At 51.8% G+C, this 21,681-nt stretch overlaps 1 protein-coding gene across 15 annotated transcripts in view; it reads left to right on the forward strand.

The window, feature by feature from the left end:
- TANC2 (tetratricopeptide repeat, ankyrin repeat and coiled-coil containing 2) overlaps positions 1-21,681 on the forward strand; it is a 139,617-nt gene that overhangs the window by 36,632 nt on the left and 81,304 nt on the right. For 5 of the 15 annotated variants that reach the window (XM_015885745.2, XM_015885749.2, XM_015885744.2 and 2 more), the window contains 4 exons: positions 692-754; positions 3,869-3,968; positions 12,957-13,028; positions 14,572-14,751. In XM_015885745.2, coding sequence (XP_015741231.1) covers positions 3,902-3,968; positions 12,957-13,028; positions 14,572-14,751 — 319 coding nt within the window. In that variant the 5' untranslated portion in view covers positions 692-754; positions 3,869-3,901. Of the gene's footprint in view, positions 1-691; positions 755-3,868; positions 3,969-10,586; positions 10,726-12,956; positions 13,029-14,571; positions 14,752-18,169; positions 18,799-21,681 lie in introns of those variants that run through there. The other 10 variants (XM_015885748.2, XM_015885752.2, XM_015885753.2 and 7 more) reach the window with 7 other exon arrangements.

The raw sequence follows: 21,681 nt of genomic DNA on the forward strand, positions 1-21,681 counted from the left end.
AGGTGTTCAAGGCCAGGTTGGACGGGGCCATGGGCAACGCGATCTATGGGGTCTATGGTGTCTCTATGGGGATCTATGGGGTCTCCTGGGCAACCTGATGTAGTAAAGGTGTATGTTTGGTGGCCCTGCCAGGCAGGGGGGTTGGAACTACATGATCCTTGAGGTCCCTTCCAACCCGGCTCATTCTGTGGTTCTGTGATGGCATCCTTCTATTAGAACAGTTCTAACATTGATTCCTCTCCCTGTAGCAATTTGTATGTTGCTCTCTGGCTATATTTGTTGTGATACAGCGCTTCCATGCAGCGGGATTTATAATTACAGGGTTAAAGGCATTAAAAGAAGAAAAGCACTTTGATGACATTTGGTTTTTATTGACAGCTCCCTCACGGCTGCTGCATTCACATGAAGATTTGTAATGCAGCAATAGGAGCAGTGAAAGCTCATTGTGTGGATAGGATGGGATGCTCTGGGTTGCTTTGCAGGCAACTTTGAGGCTGCTGAGGGGGGAGAATCAAGTGACCAGAATGTCTGGATGCTCCGCAGAGATGGAGATGTGTGAACACAGGCTGTGATTGTGGTGATGGTGCTCTGAAAGCTGTGAGTTCATTCTGGGCTGAGATCCTTCACTTTGGTGCACACAGCACTGGGTTGAGAAGATGTTGCTAAATTCTGTTTGTTTCTTTTGTTTCAGGACTTGTGGTGCATGGAGGAAGACACGCTTTCCTAGAGATTTAACTTGACTAGACATAGCAAGGTAAGAGAATTGGACTTACCACATTGGGGTTGGTTTTTTTTACTGTAACTTAATTGCTTAAATAGAACGGAAGCCCTCCTCAGTGCTTTCATCTCGACACTCATGTCTCATCACCTGTAATTAGAGGTGGGCACTGCAGTGAGGATTTGCTGGCTGCTCTGAGCTGCAGTGCTGATGGCTCCAGGTGAGGAACCCGTTCCTGGTGCTGGGCTCACTGGGCTCCATTCATTCCAGCTGTAGAAGTGCCTGAAGATTTGTGCCAGCTCCTCATTTTGCAGAGGTAGACTTGAGTTCTGCAGAACCATTCCATTTCAATGCCTGCTTGTTTTTGGAATGCCCAAGTGTTTTCTGATAGAGGCAGCTGCTGATGTTATTGACAACACGAATAGCAGTTCTCACTGTTATGGGCAGCACAGGAGGCTCTTCCAACATTGCAGACAGGTCAGTGAAACGGAGGTGATCAGATTCCAAACTGTTCCCCCAGTATCAGTTCTCTCAGGGTGGCTGGCATTGCGTACAGAGAACGTCAGCATCCCTTATGGACTCTGCACCATTAATCTAGAATTGGAAACCAGGTTACGGGAAGCGATAAAGCCCCATTCAGAATTCAATTTCCTTAATTTCAAGGTCGTTACCTTTCCATTCTCAGCAGAGGATGGTTCTGTGGGTCGGTTTTCTTCTAGGGACTGACTGCATCCTTCCAGGGATGTTTCTGATCTCAGTGTTACCATGTTGGTAGTGTGGTCAGAACAGCCACATCTGTGTTGTGTGTTTTCCTTTTAGCTTTCAGTTTCTTTCATCCTGAGCTTTATAGCTCTCTCCCTTCTTTCTTTCTTGAGGGGAGGCCTCAGTGTCTGCTCCTCCTTGAAGTCTGAATGCTCTTAACATAGCAAGCTATTCACTAATTGGTGAAAGGTTCCTTTTTGCCCATAAAACATTAATTTAGCATCAACACATTGTTAAACCTTGAGAGCTAATATTCAGAGAGACAGTTTGGGTGTGTTAATATACACTTACTATACACGCATCTTAATTTCTCATGCAGTGAGTTCAGCTTTCTGGGTGAGAAGAGGCCGCATGGAGCTGCAGGAAAGTCGTGCTTTGTGGCCATGTGTTTTGCAAAGCTTTATCTCACCTTCCATGAGCAGTGCCAAGCAGGAGTGAAGCAGCAGGAGGAACTGCCGACTGCACTGAAGCACGCTTTGCTACACAGTGTTTAAGCTGCATCTGCAGGATGACAGAGTGCTGCACGGAGATGGGGTGCCACAAAGGATGCACTCATCTTCTGAGTTTGCCTTGATCTGTGACGCTGTTTGCAAACTTAAAATGTCTTTTGCTTTCTCCCCCCATCCATCTACATGTATGAATACAGTGTTCTTTTCTTCTAGATAGCATTCATCAACTTTTGCTGGATGTTGTTAAGGTTTTAGGAGTAAATTCTGCCTTTGCTGCAGTGTGAGCTGCTGGGATGCCAGGTCTGGCACAGAGGTGTCCTTGTTCACTTATCCGGAGCAAACAGAATTTGCTTTGATTTGGAAATCCAATCTCTGCTGGGCCGTATCTGTCCCTCACATCTCAGGAAAGATGTGAATATTACTTCTGTAGTCCCTGATAATGTGCAGCCCCCTGGAACACTTGAGTGATCAGATGTCCATCCACTGAGGGCTGGGATGCTGCCGTGCTGTCTGTAGGGTACGATATGGAGCTGTGTCAGGGATGCAGGCTGGGCCTGCTGCTGAGAGCCTTCCTTACCACCTCTGGGGGCCTCTGGTGTTCTTCTGAGGCCTCAGGGTGAGCTCTGAATGCAGATGCTGGTCCCTAAGGCCCCCAGGGTGGGCAGATGAGAGTCTCAAAGCAAAGCATCAACTCATCCTGCTTCTTCAGAGTGAGTTTGTGGAGCCTTCATAAAGGCACTGGGCAGAGGGTTCAGAAATTCCATCACGTCAAGGCTGGAGGTAAACATCGTTAGCAATCTTTCCTCCTCACCTTTGGCATTGTTCAGCCTCAGTCCAGTTGGCTCCATCAGCATAATTAGGTTAATTATGTTGTTCCTCAGCTCTGCTGGCGCAGCTCCACCCGCTTCTGTTCTCAGCTGGAGCAGAGCTGGGTGCATCCCAGCTCCTCCTGCACCTCTCCCTCCTCCGCAGGAGCTTCCAGGTTCTGCTCTGCCTGCTGCCTTTTGCTCTGCCCACCCTCACAAAGCTTCGGCGTGAAAATATTCTCTGACCATAAGAAGAAAGCAAGTGGTAAGCACAGCAGCTTGGTCTCAGAGCAGAGCTGCTGCTGCTTGCTCGATATATTCACCCCTTTCACATCCTCCTTTACAGCACTTATGGTGCCATGGTGCTTTTAGCATTGGCCCCAGTCATTTCAGAGCTGGCTGGTTATTCAGACAGCAGCAGGAGCTGTTTGCTGCCTTCTTGTTTTCTTGCTCGAAGCCCCAATAAATACATTTGGGTTGGTGGGATGCTGGAAGGGCTGTAATGTCATCACCTTCCAAACTAAATGCTGCTGTGTGTTCAGCTGTCTGTCCTACATTCGGCGCCTCCTTCGTGTTTTCCTCTTCTGCTGTTGCATGGGGGGTTTGATGTGAAAAAGTTCATTACAGGAGAAAGTGATGGGGGTGGAAAGGAAATCCTGCTGCTGTGTCCCAGCTAATAGCATTCAGATACACGTCCCTCAAAATCTGCCTTTAGATGTTGGTGTGTCTCAGTGAGCAGGTCATGTAAAGGGCTTTTAACCATTCACAGGATGCTCTTTGTATGGGGGTATTCCCCTATGAATAAACCTCACAACACCAGGTAACAGTGCAGTAACTCTGGATGGCGTTTACTGAGCATCCTCCAAGAAGAATCCTACATTGTTAAAGACAAAACATTGTGATATATATGAATGTGTTACCTTTGAAGCAAAGTCACTCCTCATTGCATGTCCCAATCAAAGGCTCTTTGCCGTTGTTCTGCTCCAGCCTGGAGCTGCCACTGCAGTTTTGGTGGCTTACCTGCCTTAGCAAAGTGGAATGAGCTATTGGTGCTGTGAGCCCAGCAGCTCTTCCTGGCATCCCCAATGGTACAGAGGCTTCCATGTCTGTGTGTGTTCTCTCTCCTTATGCAGGCTGTGGGATCTGCACGGCGGGACGGCATCGCCATGTTTCGGAACAGCCTCAAGATGCTCCTTACAGGAGGGAAATCGAACCGCAAAAACAGGTCCAGTGGTAAGTAAGTGAGCTGCTCACGTGTGTTCTGCTGGCACTGCTCCTCTCATGTCACTCGTGCTGATTTCACTGGGCCCTTTTCTTCTTGTTAAGGAATGGATGTGTTGGTTGGTATTGCGATGGACTCAGCACATCATTGTGGGTTATCGTAGTACCATGTGGTGGTGTAATGCTAGGAAACACTGCATTACGAAGTAAACCATGTCTGCTTTTATTGCAGAGAAAGAAAACAGTTACACCTCAGCGATGCTTGTTGGCAGTGTTAGCAATCCTGTGTTGTGAGAAACAAAGATGAGGGGGATGGAGAAATGGGAAGAGATGGAATTAAGGAAGAAGTGTTCAAATTTGGTCAGTGTTTCTGCCCAGCTCCTCTCTGCAGCATCCCAGGAGTGTTGTTTGCTGCTCCATCCAGGAGGGTTGTAGTCCTAGAGCAAAGCATTGCAAGAAATACCACCGTGCTTGACCATAGAATGGCCTGGGTTGAAAAGGACCATAAAGATCATCCAGTTTCAACCCCTCCACCATATTCAGGGCTGCCAACCACCAGCCCAGGCTGCCCAGAGCCACATCCAGCCTGGCCTTGAATGCCTCCATGGCTGGGGAAAGTGCTAAGTATTCTTGTTGAGCTTTAAGTAGTTCCTTCCAAAAATGGATTGCTGGCAGCGTAAGAGCTTTGAATTAGTTCTTCCATTCTCCTTTGTGAAGCCATCTGGCAGCACTCTTGGAGTATTTGGGGATGGATTGTTGCTTCGTGCTCGTGTGTCTGTGTAAATAGCATAGCTGTGTATTCCGTGGGAAACCACAATAGAACATGCAGAGATGCAATGGTGATAAAGGCAATGGGAAAAACAAACCAAACAATCCCCTCCTTTCCCTTGGCTGAAATGATTTAATAGCTGCTTCTGATGAATACTGATTCTGATACCTACTTCTGATTTCCCCTGGTTTTAATATCGGGTTTGGTTTGGGAAGGAGGATTGTGACATCCAGGTCACTTTGGGCTGCAGACAGTTGTTGGGAGCAGCAGCAGCAGCAGTGCATGAAACAAGTTTTGTGTCCTTGGGGTTTGCTTCATCTCTGGCTCTGGTTGCAAGGTGCCCACACAAGGGGCTGGTTAGGTTTGGGAGTTCACGCTGCCACATGGCTCTTGTGATTCGTAATTATTTTCTTGTTTCTTGTGAGCAGAGCAGAGAAACACATTCCTGGAAAGCACTGTGGTGGGCTTTTCCAACGGGTGGAACTTCCTGTAATGCACAGTGGCCACAGTGTATGTGTCAGACACCCTGCAGTGCTGTAAGTGCAGGGCAGCAGCGGTGGGAGCTGTGCACACTGCTGGGATCCCAGAGCAGGTTCTGCATCTCACGTCAACAGTGAGGGACTCAGCTGTGCTGCTTGGGTCAATCCTCCCATAGGAAGGTTGGAAATGAGTCGTGCAGGGGGCAACTCCCTGCTTTGCTGCATGGGGAAGGATGGAGCTGCATTGTGCACATCTGCATTTCATCTGCCCTGCTCCTTTGGCATCACAGAGGCCTTTGAAGCAAAATGAAAGGTGGTTGTGGTGGTGTTTTTTTCTCTTGTGGAACCCAGGGAACGTGGTGCCTTTGCAGCTCCTCCTCCAGGCAGCTGCTTTACTTTGCAGTGATGCAGCTGCAACTGGGGTTGCTGAAGCCAGGCTGACAGCCCTGTGCTTTGTGCTGTGGTGATGCTGGATGGATTAAAGCATTCATTAAAGGAGAAGGCCATTGACATTGGTGTGAATGCACGTGGTGTGCAGTAATACTGTGATATGATGCTACTTGTGCATGCATTTGTGCACATATTCTACGGGTGCAGTTCTTTCATTTGTCCCTTTTCACTGAAGCAGCTTGTATCCAAATGCTCATTTTTTTCTTCTCCCAATGCAAAATAAATGAGAAAATGTAACGAGAGAATCTTCAGACCCTGCTGTGTTTTTCAGCCATGCACCTGGCAGGGAGGTGTGATGTGTTTGGTCTCCACTGATGGCATTTGTGTGACACAGATGAGAGTGGGGGACGCGCAGTGAGCATTACAGAAAGAATCACAGAATGACCCGGGTTGGAAGGGACCTCAAGGATCATGTAGTTCCAACCCCCCTGCCCAGCAGGGCCACCAAACATACACCTTTACTAGATCAGGTTGCCCAGGAGACCCCATAGATCCCCGTAGTGACCCCATAGATCCCCGTAGAGACCCCATAGACCCCACAGATCCCCATAGAGACCCCATAGATCAGGTTGCCCATGGCCCCGTCCAACCTGGCCTTGAACACCTCCAAGGACGGGGCATCCACAACCTCCCTGGGCAGCCTGTTCCAGGGCCTAACCACTCTCCTAGTAAAGAACTTCCCCCTAACATCCAACCTAAATCTTCCCTCTTTTAACTTAAAACCATTTCCCCTAGTCCTGCTATTGCATAGCAATAGCATTGCATGGGGCCGTCCCATTGCAGCTGCTGGGAGCTGCATTCCCTCCAGGCAATTCCCATCTGTGTTTTTCTTTCCTCTGGTCATCCCCACGTGGATTTGCAGACATGTTCCTGCGTGCTGCTTTTATCCTTATCTCTGGGGTTGATCTGCAGGTCGGTCAGCCTGTTCTCCAGCTCAGCCCTGTCCTCCTGCAGCCCTTCCCCATGGTGGTGCTGCAGGGTTGGCTGTGAGCTGATGAGCCATGCTCAGAGCTGTGGGGCCAATTAGCTGCCTTCATTGCATGCTTTCTGCCAGGCCAGCCCCCATTGGAGAGCACTGCATGCAGTCAGCAGAGCCCGCAGCCTTCACTGTGTGCATGCACAAGCTTTGGTTTCAGGCAGGAATGAGCAAGACAGGACCAAGGGGGGGGGGCTGGGGGCCATTCTGCATTGGAGCACCCCATAGATCCCCAGGGCTGGGTGGGAAAGGCTGGATGAGTGCGCAGCATGGGTCTGGGGGAGGCAGAGTGAGGGTGGTGGGTGCTGGTGCTGTGGTGCAGTGCTCAGAGAGAGGCATGGGGTTGGGATGTTGGCCCTCCTCCCAGCAGGGCTTTACATGCTGTGTGCACCCAATGAAGGTGCGTTGCAAGGAGACCAACAGAGAGCAATGCTGAACTGAGGAAGGAGTGGAGGTGCTCTGTGCTCCCAGGTGTTGTCTGTTTTAAATGTCCTGTTTTAAAGCAGCTCGGGGACGTTGGGTCTGAAATTGAGAGGTTCTGGGAGGCTGGGGGAGGAAACAGCACGATGGGCAAAATAACAAGTGTGTATGCTGTGCAGTTTTGGCTGTAGGCAGGATTTTGTGGGGATGGCATCAAATTCTGGCTATAGGGTGGTGACACACTGGAACAGGTTGCCCAAGGAGGCTGTGGATGCCCCATCCCTGCAGGCATTCAAGGCCAGGCTGGATGTGGCTCTGGGCAGCCTGGGCTGCTGGTTGGTGACCCTGCACATAGCAGGGGGTTGGAACTGGATGAGCACTGTGGGCCTTTGCAACCCAGGCCATTCTATGGTTCTATGATGATACAGCTGATGTTTGGTTTTCTGTGCTGGTTGTCCCAGCCCTTGTGTCAAAACAGACTTTGCTCCAATCCCACTTTTAAGTTAAGGAGTCGATCCATTTTATACAGATGCACATGTACTGTGTGACAGCAGCAAACCAGAAAACTGATGCATTTCATGTTTCTAGGAATATTAAATGCTTGTAAATATATGGGTGTAAAATCAACGTGCAGGTGTTGAACATCTCTGTCCCGTTTTGTTCCTCCATTGAAGGCACATCTGTTCCTTTGCACTCATTGCTTGGAGTGGTGTAAATATGACCTTTGTGTGTCATAGAAGCAAAGGAAAGTACAACAGGGGAAGGTTGGTGCCAAACACCAGCACTGTGTTCCTGTTTCTCACTCTGTGCTCTGCCCCATTGGGGAACACTGTAAGTTGCACTTGCTTTTCTTTTATATTCCCCTTTTCTTTCCTTAAGGACGAATATCCAGTGGTTTCTGGCACTTAATGGAAGGACTCTTTTAAGAGGATTGATATTCTTTGAAGCTCTGTGCTTCTAAGTTCCTCATCTGCAGAGTTTCGCTCACATCTTTGTCCCTCCCTGTGCTCATACAAGGACTTTTTGTAGTACTGAATATATTTGGAGATAACTGATGGATAATCCCAGATCTGTTCTCATTGCTGATAGCCAGCAGACAGGCAGCTGGACCATGAAGGTCATGCATCACCTCATGCTTAAAAAGGAGCAATTAATTTGTATTGGAGTTTTCTTGTAGTTAACAGTGAGAAGGTGAACAGGGATTTATTGTTGCACGCAGACCTGCTTTCACTTTACATGGCAATGCTGTCACTGATAGCACAGGGACATTCAGGTGCTTTATTCCTCGGGTTGTTCTTGTCCTGAGCTGAAGTCAAACAGGGCTCCCATTATCCCACATTAGAATGCAGCAGTGTTCAGTGATGTTGTATGTGTGCCTGCCCATCCTGCAGCACTCCAGCTGGGGGCATCACCCCACTGCTGCTGCAGCACAGGGTGCTATGGCTGTGCTGGGCTGCAGGGACACCCTGCAAGCTGCTCTTTGCTCTGTCAGCTGCCAGGACCCCCAGGTCCTTCCCAGCAGGAGTTTGAAGTTGTTCTCCCAGTTTGCATACTGGGATTGCAGGAACTCTGTGAGCAATGCATGGACCAAAGGATGCTTATCAATGGCCAAAGCACCTCAAGCCAAATTGCTATTTTTTTACTTCATTAATTACAATGCGTCCGTATTGCAAACAGCGGTGGTTCCTCCCCCCCAGCAGATGGCTGGCTCTGTGGGAATCCTGACAAGGTGGGAAATACCAAATGTGTGGTTCTCCCATTCAAGCTTTCCATGCAATGAGTTTGCATCTCCTTTGCATTATAACCTTTGGAAAATTGCACCTTCCATTTCACGTGAGGCAAAGTGCAGACAGGGGGAACACAGGCAGCAAACAGCATGGAAGGGTAAGGCTGAGCAGGTGCATTATTAACAAGGAAAAAAGGCATTTGCAAGCAGGTGGCAGTGGAGGGTTGCAGCTGTTGCAGTTTGCTGGGGCTCTGCAGGGGGATGGTGGCCCTGCTGCATCGCTGCCCTGCTGCATTGCATCCCTGCTGTGCTACTGTCCAGTATTGCTGCCCTGCTGTGCTGCTGCCCTGCATTGCTTCCCTGCTGCATTGCTGCCCTGTGCTGCTGCATTGCTGTGCTGCTGCCCTGCCCTGTTGTGCTGCAGGAGGTAGGATCTGCACTTGTGTCTCTCTGAACTTTGCCACCATTCCTTACAGCAACCTGTTATGAGGCTTTTCCTTTGTAAAACACTTGTGTCTCTCCCTCCTCCTCCTCCTCCTCCTCTTGTTTGTGCATGTGGTAACACCTGGGAGTGTTAGCAGTGGCTGTGGGGATGCAGGGAGTGGGGCTGTGCAATGCATTATCAGCAGTTAGCAGGGTCCCTGTGGGCTCTGCTTTGCTGTGCTGCATTGTGCTGCTGCCCCCAGGTCTGTGTTTCAGGAACACGGTGCTTCTCCCTTCTGCTTTGCAGCTGCTTTGTTCCAACGTTGTCAGGTCTGCTAACAGGAACAGGCTGCAGGCAGCTGCCTCCCCAAAACACTGCAGCTGTGTGCATTGGTGCTGCACAACTGCAGGCGAAGGCCTTGCTGCAACCAAGCTGCTTTATTGCATATGAATTGAGCAGAGTGCATTCAAGTTCTGGTGTCACATTGCTTGCAATATGGTGGGCATTCTCTTGCTGTCGTGCTTGTTGCAATATGCCATGCAATATGTGCTTCCTGCATTGAGTGGCTCCATGCAATTAATCCCCCCTGCTCTGTAATAGCTGCCGATGTGAGAACTTGCTCACAATTCATTTAATTAGCAGAGCAGCTGCCTTGCTGCAAACTCCCATTAATAAGCTTCAAAGTTTGCATGGATAAATAGAATGAGGTCGCCCAGCCCAGCACTCAGTGTGGGATCTCAGGGTCCTGGGGTGCAGCACACCATGGGGCTGAGTGTGGATCCATGGGGCTGTGCAGTACTCTATAGGACTATGCATAGCTCCATGGGGCTGAGTGTGGCTTTGTGGGGCTGAGTGAGGATCCATGAAGCTGAACTTGGTTCCTTGGAGCTGAGCAGCCATCTGTGGATCTGAACATGGCTCCATGGGGCTGAGCAAGGATCCGTGGAGCTGAACTTGGTTCCCTGGGGCTGGGTGTTCATCTGTGGGGCTGAGCAAGGATCTGTGAAGCTGAACTTGGTTCCTTTGGGGCACAGCAGTGATCTCTGGATCTTAACGTGGATCCATGGGGCTGAACTTGGTTCCTTTGGGGCTGTGTGTGTCTTCGTGGGTCTGAGTGTGGATCCATCGAGCTGAACTTGGTTCCTTGGGTCTGAGCGTTGAATCTGGAGCTGTGGGGCTCAGCGTGGATCTGAGCATCGCTCGGCTGCGCTGACCCGGCTCATCCCTTCGGCTGCTGCCCCGACTGAACGCCGCTCCGTGGGGCATCGCATCGTATCGCATCGCATCGTATCGCATCTCTCCGCTCCGTCCGCCGCCTCCCGTTCTTTGCCGCAGATTTCCCGGCATGCGTGCCGAGCTCCGACCCGCCCTTATTTTCCTGCGTTAAAAAGTGCTTTGTCAGAGAAAAGCACGAGAAGCGGCTGGAGGCGCCGAGACCGAACGGAGCGAGGGTCGGGATGGAGCGGAGAGAAGCGGGCGCTGCGCTGAGACCGGCCGTAACGCGATGAGCCGGGCGGGGCTGCAGGTGGGTCGGGGGGGGGGTGATGGAGCTGAGCTACGATGTGATTCGTGCTGTGGGTTTGGGGGGGTCTGGGGGGCATCGTTGGGGCCGAGGGAGATGCTGGGACTTGGGGTCATTGCTGGGGTTTGGGGGGGTGATGATGGGGTTTAAGGGGGGCTGTTGAGAGCTGGGGGAATGCTGGGGTCTGGGGGGGACCCAATAGACTTGGGGGACACTGATGGGGCTGCTGAAGCATGGGGGGCTTTGCTGGGACTTGGGGGGGCTGCTGGAGCCTGGGGGCTTCATGCACTGCGGGGCTTTGCTCTGTCACTGAGTTTAAGTGCAAAGCTGGAGCTGTAGCTCTCACGCTGTTCAGAGCAGTGTGTGCTGCTTTAGGTTGCAGTGTCTCCATTTGCAGCTTGAAGAGCAGCAGACTAAGCTCGGTGCATGCAGTGCTGCACGGCTGCTGTTTGCACACCTGCAAGCAATGCTTTGTGCTGATTCCTGCCCACAGCTGGCAGTGTTGAGCTGCACGGACCCACCCGTGTGCACAGCACCCAGCAGCACTGCAGGGCAGCCATGCACAATGTCCTGCTTTGGGGGGCTGTGCACACTGTAGCACTCTCCTTGATTTGCTCCTTTTTCTGCATGCACGTGGAGCTAAAACTTGCAGGCAGCGTGTAACAACGTGCTGTTGTCCCCCAGCTGCATCACTGCCACCACCCCTTGCTCAGAGCCACCAGCGCTCTGCTCCCATTCAGCTACATCAGCACCGAGTGCTGAGTCACCACTGCTCAGCCCTCCCACCCTGTGTGTGTCTGCATTGCTCCACGGCTGCAGCTCTGCTATGGCTGTGTGGTCCCTGCGAGGCCTCCAAAGTGCTGTGATCTGCTCTCATCACTGTGCTGCATGCTGACAATGTGACTTGCATTGCTGCTCCCTGCTTTGCTGCTCCCTGCTTTGCTGCTCCCTGCATTGCTTTGCTCCCATCCATACAGCATCATCCACCTCCCTGCTCCTGGGAGTGGGACCAGCTCAGACCATGGGCTGCTGCTTTGCACTCCTGCATCCCTGCACAGTAAGGAACGAGTCTGCTTGCTGCTCCTGCATGCTGAACACATAAGTTTTGGGGTGTTTTGTGGGATAAATTAGTGCAAGGGCGTTTTAAAGTTAGCTTGTTTGGCTGTTTGGTACTGGGAGTGTGTTGTTAACACAATGCAAAGTGATGCGCTGTCGCTTTGCAAATGCATTGAGCTGCACTGTGGTCTCCATCACACTGCAGAGTGCTGCAGAAAAAAGTTACTCTGTGAATTCAATTCAAGTCTTGCAAACCTGTTTAATGTCCCTGTTGTTCATGTGGGGAGCAGCAGCTGAATTTGGTTCTGAGGTTGCAGCTTTCCTAGTGGCATCCCTTGCAGCTGGTGCATGGGGCCGTGCTGGGTGACACCAGGGCCTCTGCTGTGTCTCCTTCCCATAAGCAGGGGCTGTACTTGATGTTGGTGCTGTGCTTTGCTCCGTGTGACAGCACCTCTAGTCCTTAGGACTGCTTGGTGCACACTTTGGGGCTCAGACTTGTCTTGCTTTCTTCCTGACCTCACAGCTGCCCATGCATGCTTGCATTAGAGGCCACCCTGGTGTTTCTTGCACACACACACCCAGCAGCGTTCAGAGCAGCAGCGTGTGCTGCAGAAGGAGCATGCAGTCCTTCTGTTTTATGGGTGTGTTTGGTGCTGGGAGGCCAAATGCAGAATCAGCTCTTGTGGCTGCAGGTAATGCAGCAGTTTGCATCCCAGCTGAGCTGGGTGCTGCTGGAGCTTTCCTCCCTGCTGTAGTTTTGTACCCTCTGTACAGCACCGTGCATTGCAGCAGTGTAGCTGGGCTTATTTCTGCTTCCAGCCCGCAGCAGCCCCACGTGCCCCAATGTCCCCATCGACGTGCACAGCCGTTGTTTCTAATCCGGCCAGCTGATCGATGGACACCAGCGTGCAGTTAATTGTGTGCTGCCGTGCTCTGTGCCCATCCTCATTGATCCGGGTGGGTTTGTTGCTTGCCAGCTGCAGCCCAGGAGGGGCGATGAGCAGTGTCCTATTCTTCCTGCCTGGTTTCCAGCCCAGCAGATAGCTTTAAAGGGAAGCGATTTCAGCAAGAGTTTCTTCATTGCGGGGCTCCTTTGGCCATGGGGCTGAAGGAGAAGCTGCGTCTGCCTGACCTGTCCGCTGCCATGTTCTACTTGTGCTGTTTTGGTTCTCATGCAGATGGAGGGAGCGAGGAGCCGCCAGACCGAAGACAGGCAAGTGTAGACGCCCGGCAGAGCCGATCTGGGCAAGGTAATGGCTGCTGCTGCTGCTGCTGCTCTCCATTGTGGCCTTGCTTCTCCATGCACTGCTCTGTGTCCGTCTGTTTCTTGCAGCCATTGCAACCCCTGCAGCTGCAAACCCTGCTGCGACCCCCAGAGCTGCTCAGAGTTTGCAGGAGCTCACGTCGCTTTGCAGCACGGCTGCCCTGTCTGTGTGTGCAGGCTGAGCTCTGTGCTGCTGCTCGGGGCAGTGCAGCACCGCTGCTGTGCAGTGTCAGCAGCCGAAGCTGCTTTGCTAACATAGGAGCTGTGCTGTTGTCGTCTTCGAGTGTTGCATCTGGAAGCAGAACTCTCTCAGCCCCCCTGTTCCTCCAATGATCACTGTGGGAGCTCAGCAACAGCTTGCATGCATTGCTGTGTTGTTGTGGCAGAGTACAGGAGCGGTTCTTTTGCAGCACATGGAGCTGCTGCTTCTCTCTCTGTTGCTGTGTGCAGTGTTCTCCTGTTTGTTCGGGCTGTGCTGGTGCAGATTTGAGGCAGAGGACCCGCTTGGCTTTGCTTTTTGGTTGGTTTAATTTGCAATTCTTTACTTACCATAGAGTGCCATCGTGGTGGTGTGTGCCTTGAGGCTGTGCTGGGTGCTGTGCACGGGTGCTTTCAGCCCAGCTCTGCAGTGCTCACATAATTGGGCTGAGGGCTCCGGCTGTGCAGGGTTGAACCCTCCATCCAGAGTGAGAACTCATCTTCCTGCTGTGTGCACTTCCCACGTGGCTCTGTGCAGCACCCAGCTCTTACATGGCTGATCCCTGATGCTGTGACCATTGCTTTGTTCCCATTGCTCAGTTCCCTGTAGCTTTAGGCATGCACCAGTGCTTGGGCAGGGCTGTGTGTGTGCCTACGCCACGCTGGCACCGACACCATTCACCCTCCTGGTGCTGATGGGTGGTTGGGGATGGGCTGCACAGTGAGCAGAGCTGCTGAGCTCTCTGCAACTCCAGCAGTGCAAAATGAATGCAAAAGGATGAACGATGCTCCACGCGCCCTTACAGGGATGTGCTCTGCAGGGGGTTCCTGTGTGTGCTTAATTAAAACAGCATGAAACAAATAGAAAAGCATTGGTGCCCGGCTCAGATTGCGGCTGTAAGGACCATCTCTAAGCCAATGCACCTGAGTGTATGGTGAGGAGGGGAGCAGGCACTGAGAGCTCAAACCTGGCCTCTATGGGAGTGCTGTGTGTGTAACCTCAATATGCTTTGGTGGTATCTTGTGGTGTTTGCAGTCCTTCCATGTTGGGCTCTGCATGCGCCCCACGTTGGCCAGGCAGAGCTGGGGCGGCCACTAATGCTAAAAAATCAGAGGGCTTTTGGTTCATTGGGGTTAAATTCAACATGCAAGCAAGAAAAACCCAAACAAACACTTCATGGCACTGCTGTTTGCAATCTGAAGAGCAGCGCTGGGAAGATGCTGGAGAAATACAATGATATCTTTGTGGGAAGGACCCCATTTGGGAGAGATGAACCCAACCCCACAGAGCCTTCCCCTCATCACCCTGCTGTCCCTTTGTGTCCCTCCAGGCACCTCCACAGAGAACGACTGTGCTTTCGATGCAGACTACGCCATCCCGCCGCTCCCCGTGACCGAAGGTATGCAGCAGTTTCGGATTATGGAGGGCATGTCCCGCTCCCTTCCATCCTCCCCCTTACTCACACATCAGTCTATCAGTGTTCGGCTCCAACCCGTGAAGAAGTTGCCTGGTAAGGACTTTAAATAACGTTCGGTGGGGGCTTTATTGGTCCGTCGGTGCAAAAAAAAAATGTGTAAGAGAGCGTTGGTGACGCGCAATGGGAGCGTTTCCCAGCAGCTGTATAAGAACTTTAAGCTGATAGTTTGGAGGCTGGGGGAGTGCATCAGGGAAATGGTGCCATGGTGAGGCAGAGGGATCTTTATGGAGGGTCTGTTTATGTTGTTGCATTGTTTTGTTTAACTGATGTCATTGGGTTTGGGTTGGAACACCGAAGGATGGCAAAGCAGGTGGGTTTCCCAAAGCAGCTGCTGTTGAGGAGCTGTTGGAAAGCCCAATGCTTTCTTGCTGGTTGGAGCTTTGGGAAGCTTGTTTCTTACCCAAAACTGGACATTTCTCTGTGCCCATCTTTAAATCAACCAGCCAGGGTGCAGCGTTGCACCGAGAGAACGCTCCAGACCGATGTTCAGCCAATGCCCTGAGTGCCGCTGTGCTTCGTGCCGTGCTGTTCCTGCCCACTGGTGAAAGGAGAAATTGAAAAGGGCTCAGTGGTTGCACTGAGGATGGGCTGCGTGGCCATGGGGGTGGGGAGGGCCCCCATTAAAGGGCTGATAATAGCAGGACTAGGGGAAATGGTTTTAAGTTAAAAGAGGGAAGATTTAGGTTGGACGTTAGGGGGAAGTTCTTTACTAGGAGAGTGGTTAGGCCCTAGAACAGGCTGCCCAGGGAGGTTGTGGATGCCCCGTCCTTGAAGATGTTCAAGACCACGTTGGACAGGGCTCTGGGCAACCTGATCTAGTAAATGTGTATGTTTGGTGGCCCTGCTAGGCAGGGGGGCTGGAACTACATGATCCTTGAGGTCCCTTCCAACCCGGGTCATTCTGTGATTCTGTGGAGGGGTGTCCTCTTTTTGTGCCAAGAATCTCCTGCCATGCCCTCATCCCATGGATGGAACGGCCCCAGCTGCCATCTCACAGCCGCTGCTCTCTTGCAGATCATTCCCCTTGTAGAGCTTCATAGGACCATGGAACCCTTAGAGACAGAGGGGACTCTGAAGGCATCCAACCTGAACCCACTTCTGGGCTGGCTGTGCTGTTGTGTGTGGAGTGCAGTAGGATGTAATGCTGTGGGTGTAGGAGGAGGGCTGCTTCGGGTCTGTGCCCATCTGGACGTGCATTCATAGAGCAGAAGCTGGGGGGTTACATCTGCTCCCATGGTGGGTTCTGGTAACCCAGCTCCTTGAATCCTGCTTTTCATCTCCCTGGGTAATTAGGGTCATTAATGTGGGACACCTGAGATGAAGTGGCAAACCTGTAAACCTTGCAGGTTGCCTTTGTGGCTCTCTGTTAGCAGCCAGCTTCCTTCAGAGCTGCATTCTGGGGACAGCCCTGTGCATCCTTTGGAGCCCCATTGGGAAGGTGGGTGCTTTGTACTCCAGTGCCTTTATACCCATTTAAACACCCCATCCCAAGCAGAGCCAGCACAGCCTCTTGATTTCACACATACACATCCTTATACTTGCAATGGAGCTCCAACACACTTGAAATTCAAAGCGTGCGTCGGTGGCTTAGTGTGATTTTTGTCATTATTAGTTTAATTTACTGTCGGTACAGTGGAAGGGAGGGGAGGTGTTTGCTGTGCATCCTCGTGCAGTCATTAGAGGGATTTGTTTGCTTTCATTGAGGTGATGCTTAAAGGAGCTGGAGGTGCAGCGTTGTGCTGCTGGTTGTTTCTCACATCTCCTCACTCATTTCTTAACTTCCACATATATATAAACCAGCTGAGAGCTTCCCAATGCTGAGCATCCCCTCAGCTGCAGGCAGAGGGGAGAGAAAATCATTGAGGTCTTACCCAGTTGCTTTGGTCTCTGTGCAATACGTGTGGTGCTCGGGCAGTGGGATGGTGCCCTTCATGGCGTCAGATGCTGTGTTGGCTCTGTGTGTTTTTCCCCCTGGAGATGTTGGACCATTTGCTGCACCACGCTGCTGTTGGTTCCCATTCAAGGGCTGAAGTGCTGCGGGTGCCTCTGGGGCTGCATTCCCCATAGGAAAAGCAGAACTGATGGGGCAGGAAGGTGGCTTTGGGGGGTTGGCCATCTCCATGGGCATCACCAGCATCCCTTAATGATGGTCTTAATGTAACCCTTTAGAAAGAGAAATAAGGCTGTATAGCAAAGAGAAGCTTGCCCAGCAGATACAGCAGCGCTGTCTGTTTACTTTAATATCATCTTTCAGTGCAGTGGATTCACCGATCTGTGCTCAGGTCGGCGTTCCATCCACGCCACAGCAATGATTTCCACTTTGGGTTGAACACCACCCCGTGGTGCCATGATTCACTCAGCAGAGGGCTGCCTTGCTCACTGGCAGCCTGATCCCTCTGTCTGCTCTGTGCAGAGCCCTGGTGCGGTGCTGATAAATATTCGGTGTGCTTGCAATTTCCCTTCTGCTGGATTAATGAAAAGCTTAAGGTCATCGTTGCTCTAAGGGGGTGAATTAACACTGAGCATAATTGATACGCTCCATCCCCTTCCTGCACTGGTAGCAGTGGGGCAGCAGTGGTTGAGGATGCTTTGGAGCAGAGCATGCAACCCCCATCACTGTGTATGTTCTCCTTATAATGACAGCTTTATTAGGAAGCCCAATGGGAAACATGCCTGAAAGGGTAGTAATAAAGCACCAAACAAACCCCAGACTCGATGCTTACAGCCCAGGTGAGCGTGCAAACCATTCAGGTTTGCCTGCAGGCACACTGGCACTTGAAAGTTGCTGCTCCTGCTGCATGGCACTGTTACACATCATTGCACTGTGGCTGCAATGCAAACAGGGCAATATTGCATTGCATACCCCATAGAAAGCACTGCTGTGCATGTCTGGGTGCTGCAGAGATGGACGTGTTGGGGTGCAGTCCTGAGCCGTTCCCATTTGCACACATGGGGGTAATTTTATTCCTCGCCGTCCTCAGCTATTTTTAATCCTCCCGTTGGGTAACAGGTTGCAAACTGAATTCTTTCTGAGTGGGAGCGTTTCTGAAGGCTTTAAATAGTGTTTGCTGAGCGGGGCCTTGGGAGCAACCTGTTCATCAGCTCGTGGTGCAGGAGCTGCAGCTCCTGTGCTTGCAGCGCGCTGTCTGCATGCATCGGGTGAAAGACACCAACAACAGCATCAAACGATGTGGCTGTAATGCAAGATAATGTGTTTTCCATGTGGATAATAGCATAAAACGGTGGGTTTTTCCTCCCTGTGTGTGTAATCCATGGCTGTGCCTCAGCTTGCTCTGTCAGCTGTGTGAGCTGCCTTTCAGTGCACCCATGCACCCAAGGGTGCTCAGTCCCCACTGTAGTGCTGCTGCTCAGTGCTGGTGCTGCAGGTTGGTGCATCACGGTGCTCAGACCTTCCTTTGGAGCACCACCAGCTCAGTGCTGTCTCCATCATCATCCCTTCAAGCTTGGAAAGCACTGCAAAACCACCTCAGTGAGCTGCAATCTGTGCAAGGCTCCCCATGCACGCATCTCCTTCCAGCCAAACAATGCCGGCTGCAAAGCAACGAGAAGGGGACGCTGCGGCTTTAAAGCATCCGAGGGCCGACAGGCTCTTGGTATAAATTGTTCCCAGAATCCATGTCACAGCTCCTTATATGGGGCTGCTTTTTTTTTCCTCTCCGTTTCCATACCAACCGCAGCACTGCACCATTCATCGGGGCTCCGGGTGCTGGGCTGCATCGCTGCCCCTCGGCTCACTCCAAGAGCATCGGTGGATCATTGGCCCCGTGGTGCTGTGCCATCCTTTACCTCTTCTTACAACAATTTGCTCGAGGGGGGAGAAAAAAAAAGGGGCAAATTAAATGCCAGCAGAGCGAGAAAGCGGTGTAGAAATCCTTCTGTTTTTCCCCCAAGGGAGGCATGTAGTCTACGTTTGCTGCAGCATTCTGGAAGGAAGGAAGGAAGGAAGGAAGGAAGGAAGGGCTCTTTAATAGCAAGAGGATTAATGAAGAGAGGAAGCTGTGAGCTCTCCTGAAACCAGCATCTCGGAGCCCATTCTGTGGGGACGGTGAGGATGCAGAGGTGATGGGGGGTTGCCAGGGGGGCTCTGATTTGCTGTGGGCAGAGGGAGCCGTCACTGCACCGCAGCCCTGGGCTGATGGCATGGAGCTGTGTGGGGCTGGGATGTGGATGTGATCTGTGGGGCTGGGCTGTCGGTCTGGGTTGTGTGTGTCCAGGCTGTGGGGCTGGGCTGTGAGTCTGTTCTGTGGATCCAAGGCTGTTCTGTGGGTCAGGGCTGTAGGTCTGGACTGTGGGTCCAGGTTGTGATTCCGGGCTGTGCATCTGATCTTTGGGTCCAGGCTACAGGTGTGGGCTGTGGATCCAGACTATGGGTCCAGGCTGTGGGTCTGGGCTGCAGGCTCAGGGCTGCTCTGTTGGGTCTCGCTGCCCTCCTGCTGCAGCGTTTCATGCTTGCGGGTGCTGGGGAGAGAAAACAAAGCCCTGTGAGTGTCGGCACCGCTCCTCTTGCATGCACTTGCATTGAAATTGTGGTAGGCTTTGCTTGGCCTCCTTTAGCTCTGCAGAAAATCGATGTAGAATAAGAGGGCTGAGCACCTGGAGCTGGCGTGGAAGCCATTAGGTGGCTTGTAGTGTTAAGGGCAGGTTTTGCTGCTTTGGGTGTTTTTCTTCTGGTCATTGCAATAGTTTTACATAACCCTGAGCTCGTTTCCTGCTGGTGGAGATGAGGATTGTATGGACAAAAGCTAAAACGAACCTGCACTGAAAAACATTCCACTTCCTCAGCATTGCTGAAGTAGAACAGATCTACTGAGGAACGGGCTGAAAAATAATCCACCAGGGATATCAAGGATGGTATTTTTGGTTTCAGAACAACGGCATCATGACGAGGAGGGGTTTAATTGGAGCTGCTGGCAAGAACACCGGTACAGCAGTGAGCATTTGCAAGGTGTGGTTTGAGGTGGTGCTGGTGCTGCGCTGTGTGCAGGGTGCTGTGCTTGATATCATTCCTGGCTGTTCTGGTACCATTGGTGTTGCTGTGTGGTCACTTTTTCCCTCTTGCTTTCTGTAGCTGTTGCTGTGGCAGCTCGGAATGGGTCAGAAGGGCTGTGTTGGTGTTGGAGTGTGGGTGGGATGGAGGGCTTCAGGATGCCGTGTTTGTCAGGATGCATCATTCACTTTCCATTTCATCTTCCCTAATCCATCACCATCCACGGCAGTCTGGAGGCTTAGCACAACCCGGCGCCTTACATAATGTCAGAAGGGGGAATTGAATTGCATCTCAGAACGAGAGGCAGAAGGTGTGTGTGCAGAATCTCCTTGTGATTTCAAGCCCAGTGTTCTCATCCAGCCCCATACCCCAACCTGGGGTGCTCTGCCAGGACCTTCCTGGTTCATAGAATCATAGAACCATAGAATTATCTGGGTTAAAAAGGCCCACAGTGCTCATCCATTTCCAACCCCCTGCTATGTGCAGGGTCACCAACCAGCAGCCCAGGCTGCCCAGAGCCACATCCAGCCTGGCCTTGAATGCCTGCAGGGATGGGGCATCCACAGCCTCCTTGGGCAACCTGTTCCAGTGCGTCACCACCATCTGGGTGAAAAACTTCCTCCTAAGATCCAACTTAAACTCTTCCTTTCCTGGCTGAGGGATGTGTGCAGTGTGTGGGTAACATCACTGCTATGCCTGGGGGGTGCTGGTGGCTTTTTGTTCCGGGTGTTTTGTGTATGGCTGAACTCAATGGGAAGGCTGTTACTTGGTGCAGTAACATTGAACACATCAGTCACCCCGAGCTGCCCTGCCTGCCCTGGAGCTCAGAGCCAGAAGTTTGTCCTCATCTCACACCGGTGTTGCACAAAATGGAGCATCTGTCATCGCTTTGCTTTTGAGGGTGGGAATTTCCATGCGTAGCAATGAGGTTCCTCCAGCTGGAGGAGGTGCTGTGGGGAGTGGGGATGTGGGATTAGATTGGAGGAGGTGCTGTGTGGGGTTGGACCCAGCTGCCCGCTCCCCACTAGGGCCAACAACCTCCAGCTCTGCTACTTGCCCAGGCTGCCCAGGGTTCCATCTGGTCTGGTCCTGAGCACTTCTAGGGATGGAGCATCCACAGCCCAGCTCCATCAGCCTGTCTTTATAGGGGAGGTGCTCCAGCCCTCTGCTCATCCTTATGTCCCTCCTCTGGACCCTCTCCATCAGCTCCATGTTCCTCCTGTATTGGGAACCCCACACCTGGATGTAAGACTCCAGATGGGGCCTCCTGTATATCAGTGTAACGCTGAGCTGTAAACCTTTAGCAGTCTGTGCACCTCAGAATAGGAAATAGTGTAATCCGTTCCTCTCCTGTGCACTCAGCCAAGAAATAGCACCGTGCTTGTTACCAGGATGCAGCTCGTGATGAGTTTCTCCAAGCAGATGATGCGTGTGCCTGCGTTCTGAAACCAGCTGCTCGCTTATTTCGGCATCAGCTTTTTTAGTCGTCCAAAGGAGTGGCCTTAAAATATCAGCTCGTTGCACAGCGAAATGAGATGGGAAAACAAATGAACTCCCACTAATTGGACATCATATTTTGACCAGACTGGGGGGTAGGAGGGATCTTGGTTTCATAGAATCATAGAATAGGTGGAGTGGACCTTCAGGGGTCCTCTGCTGCAGCTGCCCTGCACTGAGCCCCTCCAGCCTCACCTTGGGGTCTGCATGGATGGGGTTCCCTCTACCTCTCTGGGCATCTCTTATCATAGAGCCATGTTAAGGTTGGAGAAGACCTGTGAGATCATCCATTCCAGCAACCAGCCCATCCCCGCTGTGCCCACCCTCCTCCATCCCCCCATTCTGAGCTCCAGAATCGTGTTCCTCCGTCAGCCAGGTTGTACAGGCAGAGGCGTGGAAGTGGGATGGGGATTTGGGGAGGGATTAAAGCATCCCACAAAGCTTTCCTTGGCACAGCA

The sequence above is a fragment of the Coturnix japonica genome, chromosome 27 (assembly GCF_001577835.2).
Source record: "Coturnix japonica isolate 7356 chromosome 27, Coturnix japonica 2.1, whole genome shotgun sequence".
NCBI lineage: Eukaryota > Metazoa > Chordata > Aves > Galliformes > Phasianidae > Coturnix > Coturnix japonica.